Source organism: Vipera berus (assembly GCF_964194415.1).
Source record: "Vipera berus genome assembly, chromosome: 1".
Taxonomy (NCBI): domain Eukaryota; kingdom Metazoa; phylum Chordata; class Lepidosauria; order Squamata; family Viperidae; genus Vipera; species Vipera berus.
In genome coordinates this window covers 16,010,853-16,026,557 of record NC_138202.1, presented here as the reverse complement: position 1 = coordinate 16,026,557, position 15,705 = coordinate 16,010,853, and the positions used below count along the sequence as shown (strand labels likewise).

Genomic DNA, 15,705 nt, shown 5'->3' with positions numbered 1-15,705 from the left:
CCCACCTGCTTAAAACGGTGGTGGTCAGCAAATGTGAGCCTCCCTGAGAATGCCAGACGTTTGGCAGTGATGGGCCTTCCATGATCTCAACCAAGGAAAGACCAGTGGAAAAACAATTGCAGCGTTGGAACAAAAACCTTCGTGGAGATGCTTGATGTGTGTGTGCATTCTAAACTGCTGACGGATTTTGTTTGGTGTCGCAGTAACTCTGGAACAGTAAAACAAGGTGCCAAGTGTGACTAACAGGATGCGAGATGGGTGCGTGTGTGATTGTTCATTTCACATAACTCCCAAATGTTGCTGCTGCCTGACGAGTAAAATGAAGCCACTTGGCGATAAACTGCCTGGAGTTGCTGGGAGTTGGGCAGCATATCAATTTAATAGATGATGGTGTTGATGAGGATGAGGAGGAGATGATGATGATGATGATGATGATGATTTTCAAAAGACAAGCAAGCCAGGAGTAGCTCTGCTCATTTCTAAATGTCATTGCCAGACTCCACAGAAACTTGGGCAGAACAAAACATCTTCAGAAGTATCCAGCTAGAGAACTCCGAGCCAAGCCCATTTATCATAGCTAGAGGCCCAAAAGTAGGATCCACCTCTCTGGGTTAGGCTGTTTCTCAATAGTGAGGTTCTAATTAGCTCTCTCTCTTTCTCTCTATATATTTTTTTGCTTTAGAAAAATAGAACTTATATTTGCCAATTGCCACAAATTCCCCCCCCCCCCCGAAACCACTACTTGTGCCAAAGCGCAGTCCAGCAGCAAAATACTCTGGAAATAAAGTCGAGACCTTCCTGATTGCTACATGGACACATCCATGATGTTTTCCAGATCTCAGTGGAGAAGTAGTTTGGCATTGTCCTGTCCTGGAATGTTTTCCACCTTCATGTCTGGCCTACAGTCCTGGAATTTCCTGCAGAAATATCACCCCAATACTAACTGGAGCCGATCTTCAGAAATAAATCAACAAAAAGTGTTTTGGAATATTTGCGTGCCTAAAAGTACAACAGGATGCATCCCTTTACAGTAGCCATATTTTTCCCAGGGACTGAATTATGCTACCCCCATGTTCTGGGGGAGGGATGTAGACAGGTGCTATGTCCCCCCCCCCCCGCCCTGCACATCTGGAATCACATAATTTAAAGCTTGGAAAGGATCTTGGAAATCATCTAGTTTGGGGAGTCTCCAGATTTGTCAGTTTTAAGACTTGTGGACTTCAACTCCCAGAATTCCTCAGCCAGGCATGTAATTTATATACTTTCAACAAATAAAAAAGGTAAAGGTAAAGGTTCCCCCGCACATGCGTGCTAGTCGTTTCCAACTCTAGGGGCCGGTGCTCATCTCCGTTTCAAAGCCGAAGAGCCAGCGCTTGTCCGAGGACGTCTCCAATATGTTAGTTCACGTGTCAATCTGTAAGTCAATTTAACTGTTCCTATTGTGATGGGTAGTGGGTTCAGGTGTCGTTATCCAAAGAAAAAAAATACTTTTATTCAATTTTGGATAATTTACCCAGGTTTGAGGGAACAGTGAACTAGTCCATCTCCGCACCTAGGGCAGGAATCCAATATAATTGCTGCAATCCTGTAAAATGGCCATCCAGTCTCTGTTTACACATTACCCATGTGCACCACCTCCCAAGGCAGGCAGTTCTATAGTTGAACAGATCTTGTTGTTATTTCCTGATGTTCAGCCAAAATCTGTTTTCTTTTTTTTGGTAAGTTAAATTCATTGTTCCTTATCTTAAATCCAAAGCCGGCACTTCACTTACTATGAGACCCAACTTTGCTGAGTTTCAGAGAACACTCCAAAACGGAAATCTTGGATTCCGTTACGAGTAATCCTCGACTTACAACCACAACTGAATCCGAAATTTCTGGTATTAAGCAAAACAGTTGCGAGTTTTGCCCCATTTTACGAACTTTCTTGCCACAGTTGTTAAGTGAATCATTACAGTTGTTAAGTTAGTAACATGGTTGTTAAATGAATCTGGCTTTGCCACTGCCTTTACTTGTCAGAAGGCCACAAAAGGGGATCACATACTATAAACCCCAAGACACTGAAACCATACAAAATACAGGCTTGTTGCCAAGCATCCAAATTTTGATCACATGACCATCGGGATGTGCTGCAACTGTCCTAAGTGTGAAAAACTCTCATAAGTTCTTTTTTCCAGTTGTAACTTTGAACGGTCACTAAACAAATGTCTGTCATTCAAGGACTATCTGTTCCATGTTCCCCCCCAGATTCCAATGATTTTTTTGTTCACTTTTTTTTCTTATAGGAAGCTTCAGAGCATGCACTGATATACATTTGATTAATGAAGGATTTATTTTCCTCTCCTTGCTGAAGACCCGGTCCTTTTGCAGCCAGTTATGATCAAAGGAAATTGCCTCTTACCTGCAGCTTAGGGCTTGTCCTACTGTATCACTTTACATAGAAGGATCTCAGGATTTTATTTGCTTGAAAAATAACTAGAAAGTGAACACAGAAATGTGTGATTGAATGTTGTTATTTTTGGTATAGGTCTGGCAGATACTAGATGCAGCACGAATTTCACTTTTGTTTTTCCTGATAGTGACTTTATATTCATGTAGTATAAAAAAATGGTCAAAGTTTTGTGGATAACAGGGAAGGACAGGGGGTGGGGGGAGAGGTAGCTGCCGGAAAATTGCAAATTCAGTCTCTATCTTTTTGATTCTGCTTATTGTTCAGTTGCATTTTAAAAGGTTGCAATCCTACTTTCCTCTTACAACTCACTGAACTATAGTATACTTACAACTGAATAAACATATGTTAGTAAAATAATGTGCAATTCACAATTTTTCCAAGTATTTGATAAGGAAAAAAGGAGCTTCTGTAAATGATTCTATGCCCATCAGGGAAAATAGGGAATGTTGGGGAAAATTATTGTTGTGTGATAACTGTATAGTGAATGTAATAGAGTACATTTGTAGTAAATGTAAGGCGGCTGATAGCTTACCTAGGAGTAAGCAGCACTGAACTGAATGAATCTGAAAAAGCCTGCAGGTTTTTTGGATAATAGCTGATTTATTTGTTTTCTTCTTCAATGTATATCAGGGGTCTTCAAACTTGGCCCTTTTATGACTTGTGGATTTCAACTCCCAGAATTCCTCAGCCAGCGTGCCTGCCTGAGGAATTCTGGGAGTTGAAGTCCACAAGTCATAAAAGGGCCAAGTTTGAAGACCCCTGATATATATGGTTACCCAATTCAGAATGACTCTGGGCAACTTACTGCAAATTTAAAAACCAAGATAGAAATATCAACTATGAAACATTTATTTATTTATTTATTTATTTATTTATTTATTTATTTATTTATTTATTTATTTATTTATTTATTTATTGAGTTTATATACCGCCTTATTCCCGTAGGACTCAGGGCGGTTTACAAGGCAATTAAAACATAAAATACAAAAGTTAAAATCAGTTAAAACAATAATTAAATTTAAGCCCTAAAAATTAAGTCTAAAATCCAATTAAAAATTCAAAACCCCTCAGTCTGGGCCAGACAGCTCAAAAAGCCAAGTTTTCAAATCCCTGCGAAATGAGCAAAGGTCGGGGGCAGTCTTAAGCTCCGTGGGAAGATGGTTCCAAAGGGCCGGCGCGCCCACAGAGAACGCCCTTCCCCTGGGAATAACCTGCCGGCATTCCTTAACCGGCGGAACCCTGAGAAGGCCCTCCCTGTGGGAGCGCACAGGACGATGGGAAGTTGATGCCGGCAGCAGGTGTTCCCTTAGATAGTCCGGACCCAAGCCATTAAGGGCTTTACAGATCATCACCAGTACCTTGAATCTCACCCAGAGGGCAACCGGAAGCCAATGCAGCTCGGGGAGAAGAGGTGTTACACGGGAGTATTGGGAAGCTCCCATCACAACTCGCGCGGCTGCATTCTGCACCAGTTGAAGCCTCTGAGTGGTCCTCAAGGGCAGCCCCATGTAGAGAGCATTGCAGTAGTCTAACCAGGAGGTCATGAGCGCATGAGTGACTGTGCGTAGGGCATCTTGGTCCAGATGGGGCCGCAACTGGCGTACCAGGCGAACCTGGGCAAAAGCCCCACTGGTCACGGCTCCTATATGATCTTCAAAACTGAGCCATGACTCCAGGAGGATGCCCAAGTTGCGAGCCCTATCGACGGGGGGTAACACCTCACCCCCCATCGTTAACGATGGGAAAAGCTGGTCATTCTGAGATGCCGGTATGCACAGCCACTCAGTCTTGGCGGGATTGAGACAAAGCCTGTTTCTCCCCGTCCAAACCCAGACCGCCTCCAGGCAACGGGACATCACGGCGAGGGCATCACTGGGTTGGTTCGGGGTGGAAAGAAAAAGTTGGGTATCATCAGCGTACTGATGATACCCCACCCTGAAACCACGAATGAGCTCACCCAGCGGCTTCATGTAGATGTTGAACAGGAGTTCAGTTCTCCCAGTTAGCCAGAGCCACTTAAAACACTCTGGCCCCAAAGCTCTCAGGAATAGCCAGGTCTTTAGCACTTTTTGAAAAAGCCAAGGGTTGGGGACACCTGAATTTGTGTAGGTGTGTGTGGCCAGGTTACTGTTTCATAGGACAAGAGGTGTAATGGAAAAGTCATGCTTGCGGAGCCTATCAAATGGAATTGCTCGATAGAAGGTGTCAGGAACATGCCAATCCTGTCAGATCTAGTGGGAAGGAAAGAATTAACAGCGGACTGGGCTCTCATGAATAACCCAGCCTTATGCCATTAAGGGCTTTATGGTTGATAACTAATACCTCAACATCTATCCAGAAATCTACTGGAAGTCAGTATACGTAGTCCTAGTTTAGTGGCTACAGTTCAGGCTGAAATTCAGTCGTTAAGCGAAGCTGTGGTGTTCCAACACTGAAGCACCTTCATTGGTTTTTAAGAAGAGATTGGACAACCATTAGTAGGAAATGGTATAGGGTTCCTGCTTGAGCAGGGGGTTGGACAAGAAGACCTCTAAGGTCCCTTCCAACTCTTGTTATTCTGTTGGTGAGTAAAACTGTGTCTATTCTTACAATCTTATTTCAGCCTTTCTTTGCTTTACAGAGCTGCGAAGGTCATAGGTGTGAGGATTGTTGCAAAGTTACATTTTATTGCCATCGTAACTGCAAATGGTCACTAAACGGGGCAGTTGCTAAATGAGGAATACCTACACAACTCATAGATTAGGGCTTCAGCCCTAGGCATACTGAGACATGTCCATAACTCCAACACTACTGCATTCTGGGCCACTTACAACTTCCATATGTGGTGGTTGGTCTTCAAGGGCAGCCCTAAGTAGAACGCTTTGCCATAATTCAAAAGGGATGAGTGACCATAACTAGAGAGAGGGAGGCTTCTGATCCAGGAATCAACACAGTGGCTGTGTGAAGGCCACCTGCCCCGAAGCAGCAGCCAGGAATCCAAGAGGATCCCTCAACCTGCATACCAGTTTTGCCTGCAAGAGTCTATTCTTCTATTCAGAACCAAAAAAGAAAAGTCCCCAGTGTAGGGTTAGTCCAGGGGTAGGCAACCTCCGTTCTTTTATGACTCATGGACTTCAACTCCCAGAATTCCTGAGTCAGCATAGCTGACTCTGGAATTCTGGGAGTTGAAGTCCATGAGTCATAAAAGAGCCGAGGTTGCCTACCCCTGGGTTAGTCCTATAATCCACAGCCACTCAGTCTACTAGAGTTGAGTTTCATATAGATACCGCAGGATGAAGATAAGCAGCTGTCATTAATGTATTGATGATACTTCTCCCCATGCTGACAGAGGACCTCGCCCAGAGGTTTCCTGTAAAATGGTGAACAAGGAGAGCGAATCTCGGAATCAGAATAGAGCTTGAAGAGGCCTTGGAGGTCATCTAGTCCAATCCTCTGCTCAAGCAGGAGACCCTATGCCATTTCAGACAAGTGACTGTCCAGTCTCTTCTTAAAAACCTCCAGTGATGGAGCGCCCACGATTTCTGAAGGCAAGCTGTTCCACTGGTTAATTGTCCTCACTGTTAGGAAGTTTCTCCTTAATTCCAGGTTGCTTCTCTCCTTGAGGGCGTGGGCGGGGGAGAGCCCTGAGGAATCCAGCAAAAGAGAATCTCAGAGTTTGATCACACACACACCCCTTATTAACACCAATTGGAACTGGCTTTACAGGAAAGAGAACCACCACAATATCTTTCCCCACCACCCCCAGCTCCATCCCCCCCTGAATCAGTCCATGGGATACTATGATTGAGAGCATGTCAAGAATTTTGTGTGTAACCTACGCCTTTACTTCTGCATAGGCATTAAGCATGCAAGAAAAGGTGAGTAGATAGTCCTTGGCTTGTGACCACAATTGAGCCTAAATTTTCCATTGCTAAGCAAGACAATTGGTAGGTCCCCATGAGCTTGAAGTATGGCCTTTCCCCCTCCCTAAGAACTTAGCTTGTTTTACTATGGCCTAGAAATATTTTAAATATTTTAAACCTGCCTTCCCCAAAATGGTCCCCTTAGGGCAGGGTTGGGCAACTAGGGCAACTTTACAACTGTGGACTTCAACTCCCAGAATTCCTAAGCGAGCCATTATAGGAGTTGAAGTCCATAGGTCACAAAGTTGCCATAGTTGCCCACCTCTGCCTTAGGATATGTTAAACTCCTAGAATTTCCAATCACCATGGCTTCAGGTTCTTCTGAAGATGCCTTTGTTTCCTTGTGTCTGGATTTCTGCATTTCAAACTACCTGGGGCTACCCTTGAAGACTATCAGGAAACTAATGTGCAAAATACATCCATCTGTCTGTTTATCTGTCTATCTAACTATTTATGTATCTATATCACAGAAGAAAAATGATAATACACTAATAGGATCTAAAAGTAAATAAGAATATATAGTATATAATATAATAAATAAAAAGAATGTAAAAAGTAAAAAATGAGTATTCAGACTTAATGGTGTGAAGTGTTATACAAATGATAGCACAAAATTGGGTAATTTGAGAAGATATTTTTTGAGTTCTTGTCCAAAAGAATTCTTTGCCTGGAAGTTTCTTCAAGATCAGATAAATCTAGAGTCTTTTTGTAGTCTAGAGTCCTTTTGTAGGAAACAATGTAAAAGCAAATGGACAGTGATGGCGAGCCTTTCAGAGACCGAGTGCCCAAACTGCAACCCAAAACCCACTTATGTATTGTCAGGTGCCGGGTGAGTGTGGCCCATTGGGTGGGCGTGGCTGCAGTGGTAACAGCAGACTGGGTGGGACTAAAAAGTTCAATCAATCAATTCCAACTTTGCGAGATCTTTTTTTCCTGCGAGAAGATGAAATTGATTGAACCTTTTTTTTTTTGCACATGGCAGCAGAGGCCTAAAGCGAAAAGGTTTTATAAAACGCAGCTGAAGGCCTAGGACACAGGTCGGCAACCTGCGGCTCCGGAGCCGCATGCGGCTCTTTGAGCCGTCTCTTGCGGCTCCCAGCCGCCCGGTGCGCGCGCACCTCTTCCAACGGGCAGTGGTGCGCGCGCACCTCTCCAAATGGAGAGTGGCACCGCCCGTTTGGAGAGGTGCACGCGCACCTCCCCGAATGGGCGGAGGTGCGCGCGCACCTCCCCAAACCTTTGGAGAGGTGCGCGCGTACCTCCGCGCGAATGGGCAGCGGTGCCGCTCTTTCAGGAAGCTGCCGCGGCCCGTCTGTGAAGCTGCCGAAAGCGGCAGCTTAGCAGACGGGCCGCGGCAGCTTCCTCAAAGAGCGGTGCCCCTGCCCATTCCGAGAGGTGTGCGCGCACCTCTCCGAACAACCGGAGTTGCGCACGCACCTCCCCAAACCTTTGGGGAGGTGCGCGCGCACCTCCCCGCGAAGGGGCAGCGGTGCCGCTCTTTGAGGAAGCTGCCGCTTTCGGCAGCTTCCTCAAAGAGCGGCGCCGCTGCCCCTTCGCACGGAGGTACGCGCGCACCTCCGGTCGTTCGGAGAGGTGCGCGCGCACCTCTCAGAATGGGCAGGGGCGCCTCTCTTTTTGAGGAAGCTGAGACGGGCCGCGGCAGCTTCCTCAAAGAGCGGCACCGCTGCCCCTTCGCACGGAGGTACGCGCGCACCTCCCCAAAGGTTTGGGGAGGTGCGCGCGCAACTCCGGTCGTTCGGAGAGGTGCGCGCGCACCTCTCGGAATGGGCAGGGGCGCCTCTCTTTTTGAGGAAGCTGAGACGGGCCGCGGCAGCTTCCTCAAAGAGCGGCACCGCTGCCCATTCGCGCGGAGGTACGCGCGCACCTCCGTTCGTTCGGAGAGGTGCGCGCGCACCTCTCGGAATGGGCAGGGGCGCCGCTCTTTGAGGAAGCTGCCACGGCCCGTCTGCAAAGCTGCCGAAAGCGGCAGCTTTGCAGACGGGCCGTCGCCGTCGGGCAACCGGGAACCGGTTCCATCTCATTTTTAAAAAAATGGCAGCCGCGTGCGTCCGCGCATGCGCGGCTCCCTCTTTTTTTAATTTGTGATGGAACCGGTTCCCAGTGGCTCTTTTTCTTTTTTAGGTTGCCGACCCCTGGCCTAGGACGACGGCATGCGTGCCCACAGAGAGGGTTCTGCATGCCACCTGTGGCACCCGTGCCACAGGCTTGCCACCACGGTCCTAGGGTGTTTGTTTTTTTAGGGTAGTTCTGGCATTGACAAAACCTAATGAGAACAGACTTTCTACAGAGAAGTCCTGTAGATGAATCTTATCCAGGGCTTTTTTGAGCCATTACATTTAAGATAATCTCTAAGTACTAATGAGGCTGCCCTTATTTTGGGGTTGTGTTACTGTTCCACAGAGCTCAAAAGATACCCTATATCAGGGGTGTCAAATTCGCAACGTCCTGTGATGTGTTGCGACGTATCGTGACTTTTTTTGCCATTGTCTGCAATGGGGTGGGCGTGGTTTCACTATGATGCATCCCGCCCACGGGCCGGCAGTTTGACGCCCCTGCCCTATATCATTAGACTTATTTTTTTCCCCAGTCAGCCCTACTCTATCTTTTGGACCGGTATGTCAGCAATGTCCACCATCTTCCCAAATCACAGAGCACTTTTGATTTCAGCATTCCTCCAATGGCCACCAAAACTGGGCATGTTTCTCAATGGCCCGTGCCTGATATTGGCATCTCCAGTTGCCAGCTTCTATAACTGCCGCTCACGATAAGGCTACAGACTCTTACCTGGAAAAATCCAGAGAACCGTTAGATGGCAGCAAAGAGAAACAAGAGACTCGTAACTCTCATCTCTGATTCATTTGGATTTTGGCAGCCCAGCTCAAGTAACCCTAACTAGACAAACAATTGGAGGAACTAGGAGTAGATGATCCCATTCACCCCATCCTGCCAGTTTCTTCATCCTTGCTCTTTTTCCCATGTATCTGTGCTTGTTTTAAAGTCCAGGAGCAGGCCGGGCTTTCTCTCTCTCTCTCTCTCTCTCTCTCTCTCTCTCTCTCTCTCTCTCTCTCTCTCTCTCTCTCTTTTTGGCTACCCTTTTGGCATGAGAGGAGGCTTCCCCACCCTCCAGAACAATACACAGGCCAAAACCCCCAAGAGCACCAAGAAGGAAGTGCCTGTTTTTAGCAACAACAAAAAAAGTGCAGAAAGGAGGGATAATGGGGTCAGAAGCCAAGGAAGGAAATGGCCATTAAGTGTCTGTCTGTTGCATCCAGTGAGTTTTGATACACCATCTGTGCCCCCTCAAAGGAACACTCCCCCCCCAACATCTCTGCAATACTCGGGCACATATCTGTAGAGGCTGCTTAACTGTAGACAGACACAAAATGTCTTTATTGTTTACTAAGCAATATTTTTTATATTCTTAAGGGGTGGCACCAAAGTGATGCATGACTGATCAGGGATAGATATGCCTTTTGCTCCTTTTTTAAGAATTTTTCAACTTTGCTTTGTTGACACTGAGAATTTTTTATTCCACCCTTCTTGCTTGAATGCACAACATTCTTGCAAACAGTTCTCTTCCGTTTACAGGTAGTCCTTGACTTACAACAGTTCATTTAGTGAGCATTCAAAGTACAACAGCACTGAAAAAGGTGACTTATGACCGTTTTTCACACTTACAACCCACTGTAAACATCCCCTTGGTCATGTGATCACATTTATGACCTTCTGACAAGCAAAGTCAATGGGGAAGCCAGATTCACTTAACAACTGTGTTACTAATTTAACAACTGCAATGATTCACTTAACAACAGTGGTAAGAAAGGTCGTGAAGTGGGGCAAAATTCACTTAACAACCATTGAGGTTAGCAACAGAAATTTTGTGCTCAATTGTACGTCGAACAGAAATTCAGTTAATCCACCCCTAAGATGAGAACTAAATGATTGATTCCCACCCTGTCTACTAAGCTTGTCTGTCTTCGTTCCTTTCAATTTTTTTCCTCAAATGATGATTGACAGATATAATAATAGGAGAAGATAGAGATAAAAGTCATCTGGAGGTGACCAAGTTCCTGTTTAGAGTTGTGTCTGTTCTCCAGTGTTCATTATCATCATGTGGAGGATTTCCCCCCTGCAACTTCCTACATGTCATAAATTTCATTGTAAATAGGATGGAAAGAACTCGAATTAGGCCAGTGTGAATAGGGATTAGTAGGTAAAATTGACAAAACTGTCTGTCCAAGCTTTGGAATCCTTGACTTGTAAAAAAATAGTAATCAATCATGTTTGTGGTTTTCTCTTTCTTTCTTTCTCTCTCTCTCTCCCTCCCTTCCTATCCCTCCCTTTTAACAGATATATGCAGGCAAGTACAATTCTGTTCTAAAAATCCATTTTTATTAATACACACACACACACACACACACACACACGCATATATATATATATATATATATATATATATATATATATATATATATATATATATATATATATATGCATCACACATACAGTACAGGTTAAAAAGGGAAAGGGCATTGATTTTACAGTTATGCCTCTATCTTGATCTTTTTTAGTTTTTTTACTTCCTATAATTTAATTGATATTTTTTTGTAATCTTATAGATAAAAAGGAAATGGAAAAGGCAATGGTTTGATCAAATTGTGCACCTTTATGTTGGGATTGTTCATAGGATATTTTATAAATTTTAATGTCTGTCTTGTTCTGTTTAATTGTTAATTGCCCTTCACTTTTACATTTTTCTTTTCTTGGTCTTAAAAATCTTAAAACATTGTGAAGAAGCTGTCTACCCAGACAATTGTGACTGTTGAGTAGATGAAAAGCAAAAGAAATCAAAGCTCAATTAAAAATGAAGGTTAGAACCACCTGAAGCCTTTTTCAAAGCCATTGACTTACATAGAGATCTTGGCTATAGCTGCCTCTTTGTCTCTACTCTTAAAAATTCTGCAGACGCTTGTAATTACTATGCCAGGTCTGTGCTTGGTTTAAGGCCCAGTACGTGGCTATTAGCCCCAAGATGCTATGGTAGTTAGCAGGTGTTTGTGTGGGTGCATCAATCAAAATAATAAAATGTTAGGTCAACTATGAAAGAAGGATCCTTGGACCAAAACAGGATCTTATAATTATCATATAATATTATCTGCATAAACCTGGGTAGATTTACAAGAGACATTCATCTTATCCTAATGGGACTTACGAAGCTGCATTGGGGTAGATGCTTACTCTGTGCTACCCTATAGTTATAATGGAGACCATTGTAATCCTGGGACAAGGCCAAGAACAAGAGATTTATGTAGCTGGACAATGCAAACGACTCACAACTGGAGCACCTTTGAAAACATGAGACCCATGACTGAGCCTTACAGAATCAGCAGGGAATTGGACTAGAAGGCCTGCAAGATCCCTTCCTACCCTTTAATTCTATAAAATCGATCTTTTGCCAATCACAACTACCTATTTATTTGGGGGGAGGGGCACATCTCCAAATGAAAAGCCTTTTTTATTTTTGAAGAAGTTGTGTCCAGGTTATATCCTGCATCCAGAAGCTTGCTTTCTCGGGAGGACAGATTATGCTTGAGTCTAATGAAAACTTTTCATCATGCTGACTTCCTATTTAATTATTTCATTATTATTAAAAGAATGGTGGGAGAAAGAGGTTCAGCAGGAACCTCCTCGTTTCTCAGACTGTAAAGTAGGCAGCAGGAGATCTGTGCTTTCAGACTCACAAGATTTTGTTAATGAAGCCTTAAAATAAAATAGAATTAACTCATCTGGTCATGCTTCCTGTCTGGTCTGCCTGGGAAGACTGACATCAATATTGGAAGACTGAAAGTGCAAATCTCCTACTGTCTCCTTTGTAGCTTGAGAATATCAATAACAACAGCACTTAGACTTACATACCACTTCACAGTGCTTTACAGCCTTCTCTAAGCGGTTTACAGAGTCTGCATATTGCCCCCCACAATCTGGGTCCTCATCTTACTGAGGATGGAAAGCTGAGTCAACCTTGAGCCGGTGAGAATCGAACTGCCAGAAGTAGCATGCAGTACTACATTCTAACCACTGCACCACAGTGGCTCTTGAAACTAGGGACGGTCCCTTCTGAACCTTTTTCTCCATCCATTATGCAACTGTGGGCTATGCCCTCTCTTATCTGACTGTTACCTAGGCAGCATTTCTTCCTGCATCCTTCAAGGTCTTTCTCGCATGCCATTACAATGTACTATAAAGCAGGAGCTAAGCATTCATCACAGAAAGTTGGAGGAAAGCCCACCTTGAAATGTAGGCAGACAGAACTTTGGAAGATATGTGGGGGTGGGAATAATCGGGCATCAATAGGTGAATTTTTTATCTTTTTTTTCTTTCTTTCAGGATCATTGAAACAAGCACGATTCAGCAGGAGAGGCTCCAGGCTATAGCGGTAGGTTGTTCTTGCATTGAATCATATTTGTACCTCCTTATAATTATATCCGCTACATTTGCTTAATAGTGCTAAGCACTTTCGAAACTTTCATGTTTTTGAAATGTAAAGTATTACACCAGAGTTCTAAGCAGCTCTATTAGGTAAGTATTAGCATCCTGATGACTCAACTTTGGTTGAATGACAAGGTAAACTTTTCACCAGTAAGACTGTGGAATGAGTGTACACTCATTGGGTTTTTCCTGAAGCACCAAGATGGCAGGGCATTGATATTACACTTGTGGAGTCAATTGACATAACTTGATCCCCAGAAAAAATAAAATAAAATTCAAACAGGAGAGGGGGTAGATTAAAACGATGCTTTAATTATTTTTTGCCAATGAAAAAACAGGCCAGAAGGCTGCCTGGTTGTTGTATTGAGCTAATAATTGTCAATTACAGGCAGAAAACAAGCTGGCCGGGTGATTGATCCATACTTTGACAGCAAGCAGGGAATATGTGCTGTTTGTAGCATCTGAGCATGCCTAGTACCATTGCTACACAAGTCTCACCCTGCAGCAGTGTCAAATGAAGGAGGGGCTTGTGTGGTGATGTCACTGATGTATAGAGTTTTCCAACCTTGTTGGATTTTGCTGAAAGATACTTTGGTGTTGGATGTTGGGCATTAATGGTGAGGTCAGTGTAGGAGAAGAGCAGGCAGAAGTGGGAGGTGGAGTTAAATGCACTATCAATTTAGAGTCTTTGTTTGCTACAAAAAATCCAAGTCTCCCCCCACTTTAATTCTGTTCACCCTTATTGAGTGCTAATTTAGTGCTGGCCAGTACTTGACATGTCTGGTGTATAGGCTTGAATCATTCTTATATGTTGCAACTTACAAATGGTCCTGATTCTTTGTGCTGGACGTTAGGCCTTGTGAAAGACCCACCTCAGGTCCTACAGTGTATGATTCCCAGTGCCCTTTTCCAGAATAGTGGCTTAGGTCTGAAGAGTTTTGAGCTTCAAGACTTCTTTCTGGGAAAAACCAGTAAGGTAGCCCCCCTCCCCCAAATATTAGAGGACTCTTCCAACAGTTCCATGAAAATAGTATTTGATCAAAATGGCCTCTATGCCTGCTCCTGGTTGTTATTGGGGTTTGGAGTCCTGATGTTGTGTATGTGTGTGTGAGAGAGAGAGAGAGGAAGGGGGAAGGGGAGGGAGAGAGAGAGAGAGAGGGAGGGGGAGAGGGAGAGGGAGATAGAGGGAGAGGGAGGGCTGAGAGAGGGGAGAGGGAAAGGGAGAGAGTGGGAGAAAAAGTGGGAGAAAGAATGGGAGGGAGGGACAGAGAGAGAGAGAGAGAGAGAGAGAAGGGAAGCGCAAGTAGTAATAACAATAATAATAAAATTGGAAGGGACCTTAGAGGTCATCTAGTCCAACCCCCTACTCAGGCAGGACACCCTATACCATTTCGGACAAATGGCTGTCCAGTCTCTTCTTAAAAACTTCCAGTGGTGGAGCATTCACAGCTTCTGGAGGCAGGTTGTTCCACTGGTTAATTGTTCTGTCAAAAAAAATTATCCTTAGTTCTAGGTTGCTTCTGTCCTTGATTAGTTTCCATCCATTGCTTCTTGCCTGCCTTCAGGCGCTTTGGAGAATAGCTTGACTCCCTCTCTTCTTTGGGCCAGCCTCTGAGATACTGGAACACTGCTATCATGTCCCTCCTCGTCCTTCTCTTCATTAAACTAGACATACCCAATTCCAGCATCCATTCCTTATATGTTTTAGCCTCCAGTCCCCTAATCATCATCAGCTTTACTAAACAAATTATGAAGGGAATGAATATCAGAGTCCTTCAGGCTTAATTCCAAAGCTGCAGATCTGTTGCCTGCTTTTCCTGGGATCAATAGATGCTACTGTTTGGAAAAACAATCTGGCTGGTAACCCACAAAGCAAGGATTCATTCTGACTAGGAAGAAGAGGATGCAAACTCTGCTTACAACCACCCTTCACAAAGTTTGTTTGGTTCAGACTGCACTGTATCCCAACTCCTTGAGGTTCACAGAGGTAGTTTCCATATTATTCCACTTTTTTCTGCTCCTCGGGTATTGAGTCTGATTCTGAGTGCTGCCCTTAGAGAAATATTCTGATCAAAAAGAATAGGTTCATTTAAGGGCCATGTAGACAGTCAAGGGATTAGAAACTGCACGTCGCCCTCAATTTACAACCATTCATTTAATTACTGTTTGAAGTTACAACAGTAGTGAAAGAAGTGACTTGCGGCCAATCCTCACACTTTACAACTGTCGCAGCATCTCCGTGGGTCATGTGATCAAAGTTTGGATCTCCTGTAGTCATGTGATTACCAGTTGCAACTTTTCCAGCTGGCTTCTTACCAACAAAATCAAGGCTGGGAAGCCAGATTCACTTAATGACCATGGGATTCATTTAACAACCGTAGCAAAAAGGTCGTAAAAGTGGTCGGGATTCACTGAACAACCACCTTGCTTAGCAACTGAAATTGCGGTACCCAGCTGGGGCTGTAAGTCAAGGATTATCCTCAGTTCTATGAAGGAAAATGGGAGAAAGTGGAAATGTTTAGTCTTGAGAAGTTAAAAATACTGTAAGGGAGCACTGTTTCCATCGGTGGATGGGTCAGCAGAGGGGGCCTTGGATAAGAGAGGATTTCTAGGTGATAGCAGGATCTTTCATAACTGAACGGGATTAGTTATTCACGGCTCAGTTTAGAAGACCACATAGGAGCCGTGTGTTGTGACTCAGGGCCAGCCTGTGGGTCCGACAGCCGGCTCCGATGTATCGGAGGACTCAGATGTGGGGGAGGAGGGAAACGAACCGGCTGATGATGATGATTTGGAGGCTTTGCAGAGCCCTCAGCCGGGGACCTCTTCTCAGCTGTGTGA

At 44.4% G+C, this 15,705-nt stretch overlaps 1 protein-coding gene across 2 annotated transcripts in view; it reads left to right on the top strand.

The window, feature by feature from the left end:
* The window catches only part of PALM (paralemmin), an 86,722-nt gene that overhangs the window by 20,577 nt on the left and 50,440 nt on the right, over window positions 1–15,705 (top strand). For both annotated transcript variants that reach the window (XM_081345596.1, XM_081345595.1), the window contains exon 2: window positions 12,763–12,811. In XM_081345596.1, coding sequence (XP_081201722.1) covers window positions 12,763–12,811 — 49 coding nt within the window. The remainder of the gene's footprint in view (window positions 1–12,762; window positions 12,812–15,705) is intronic.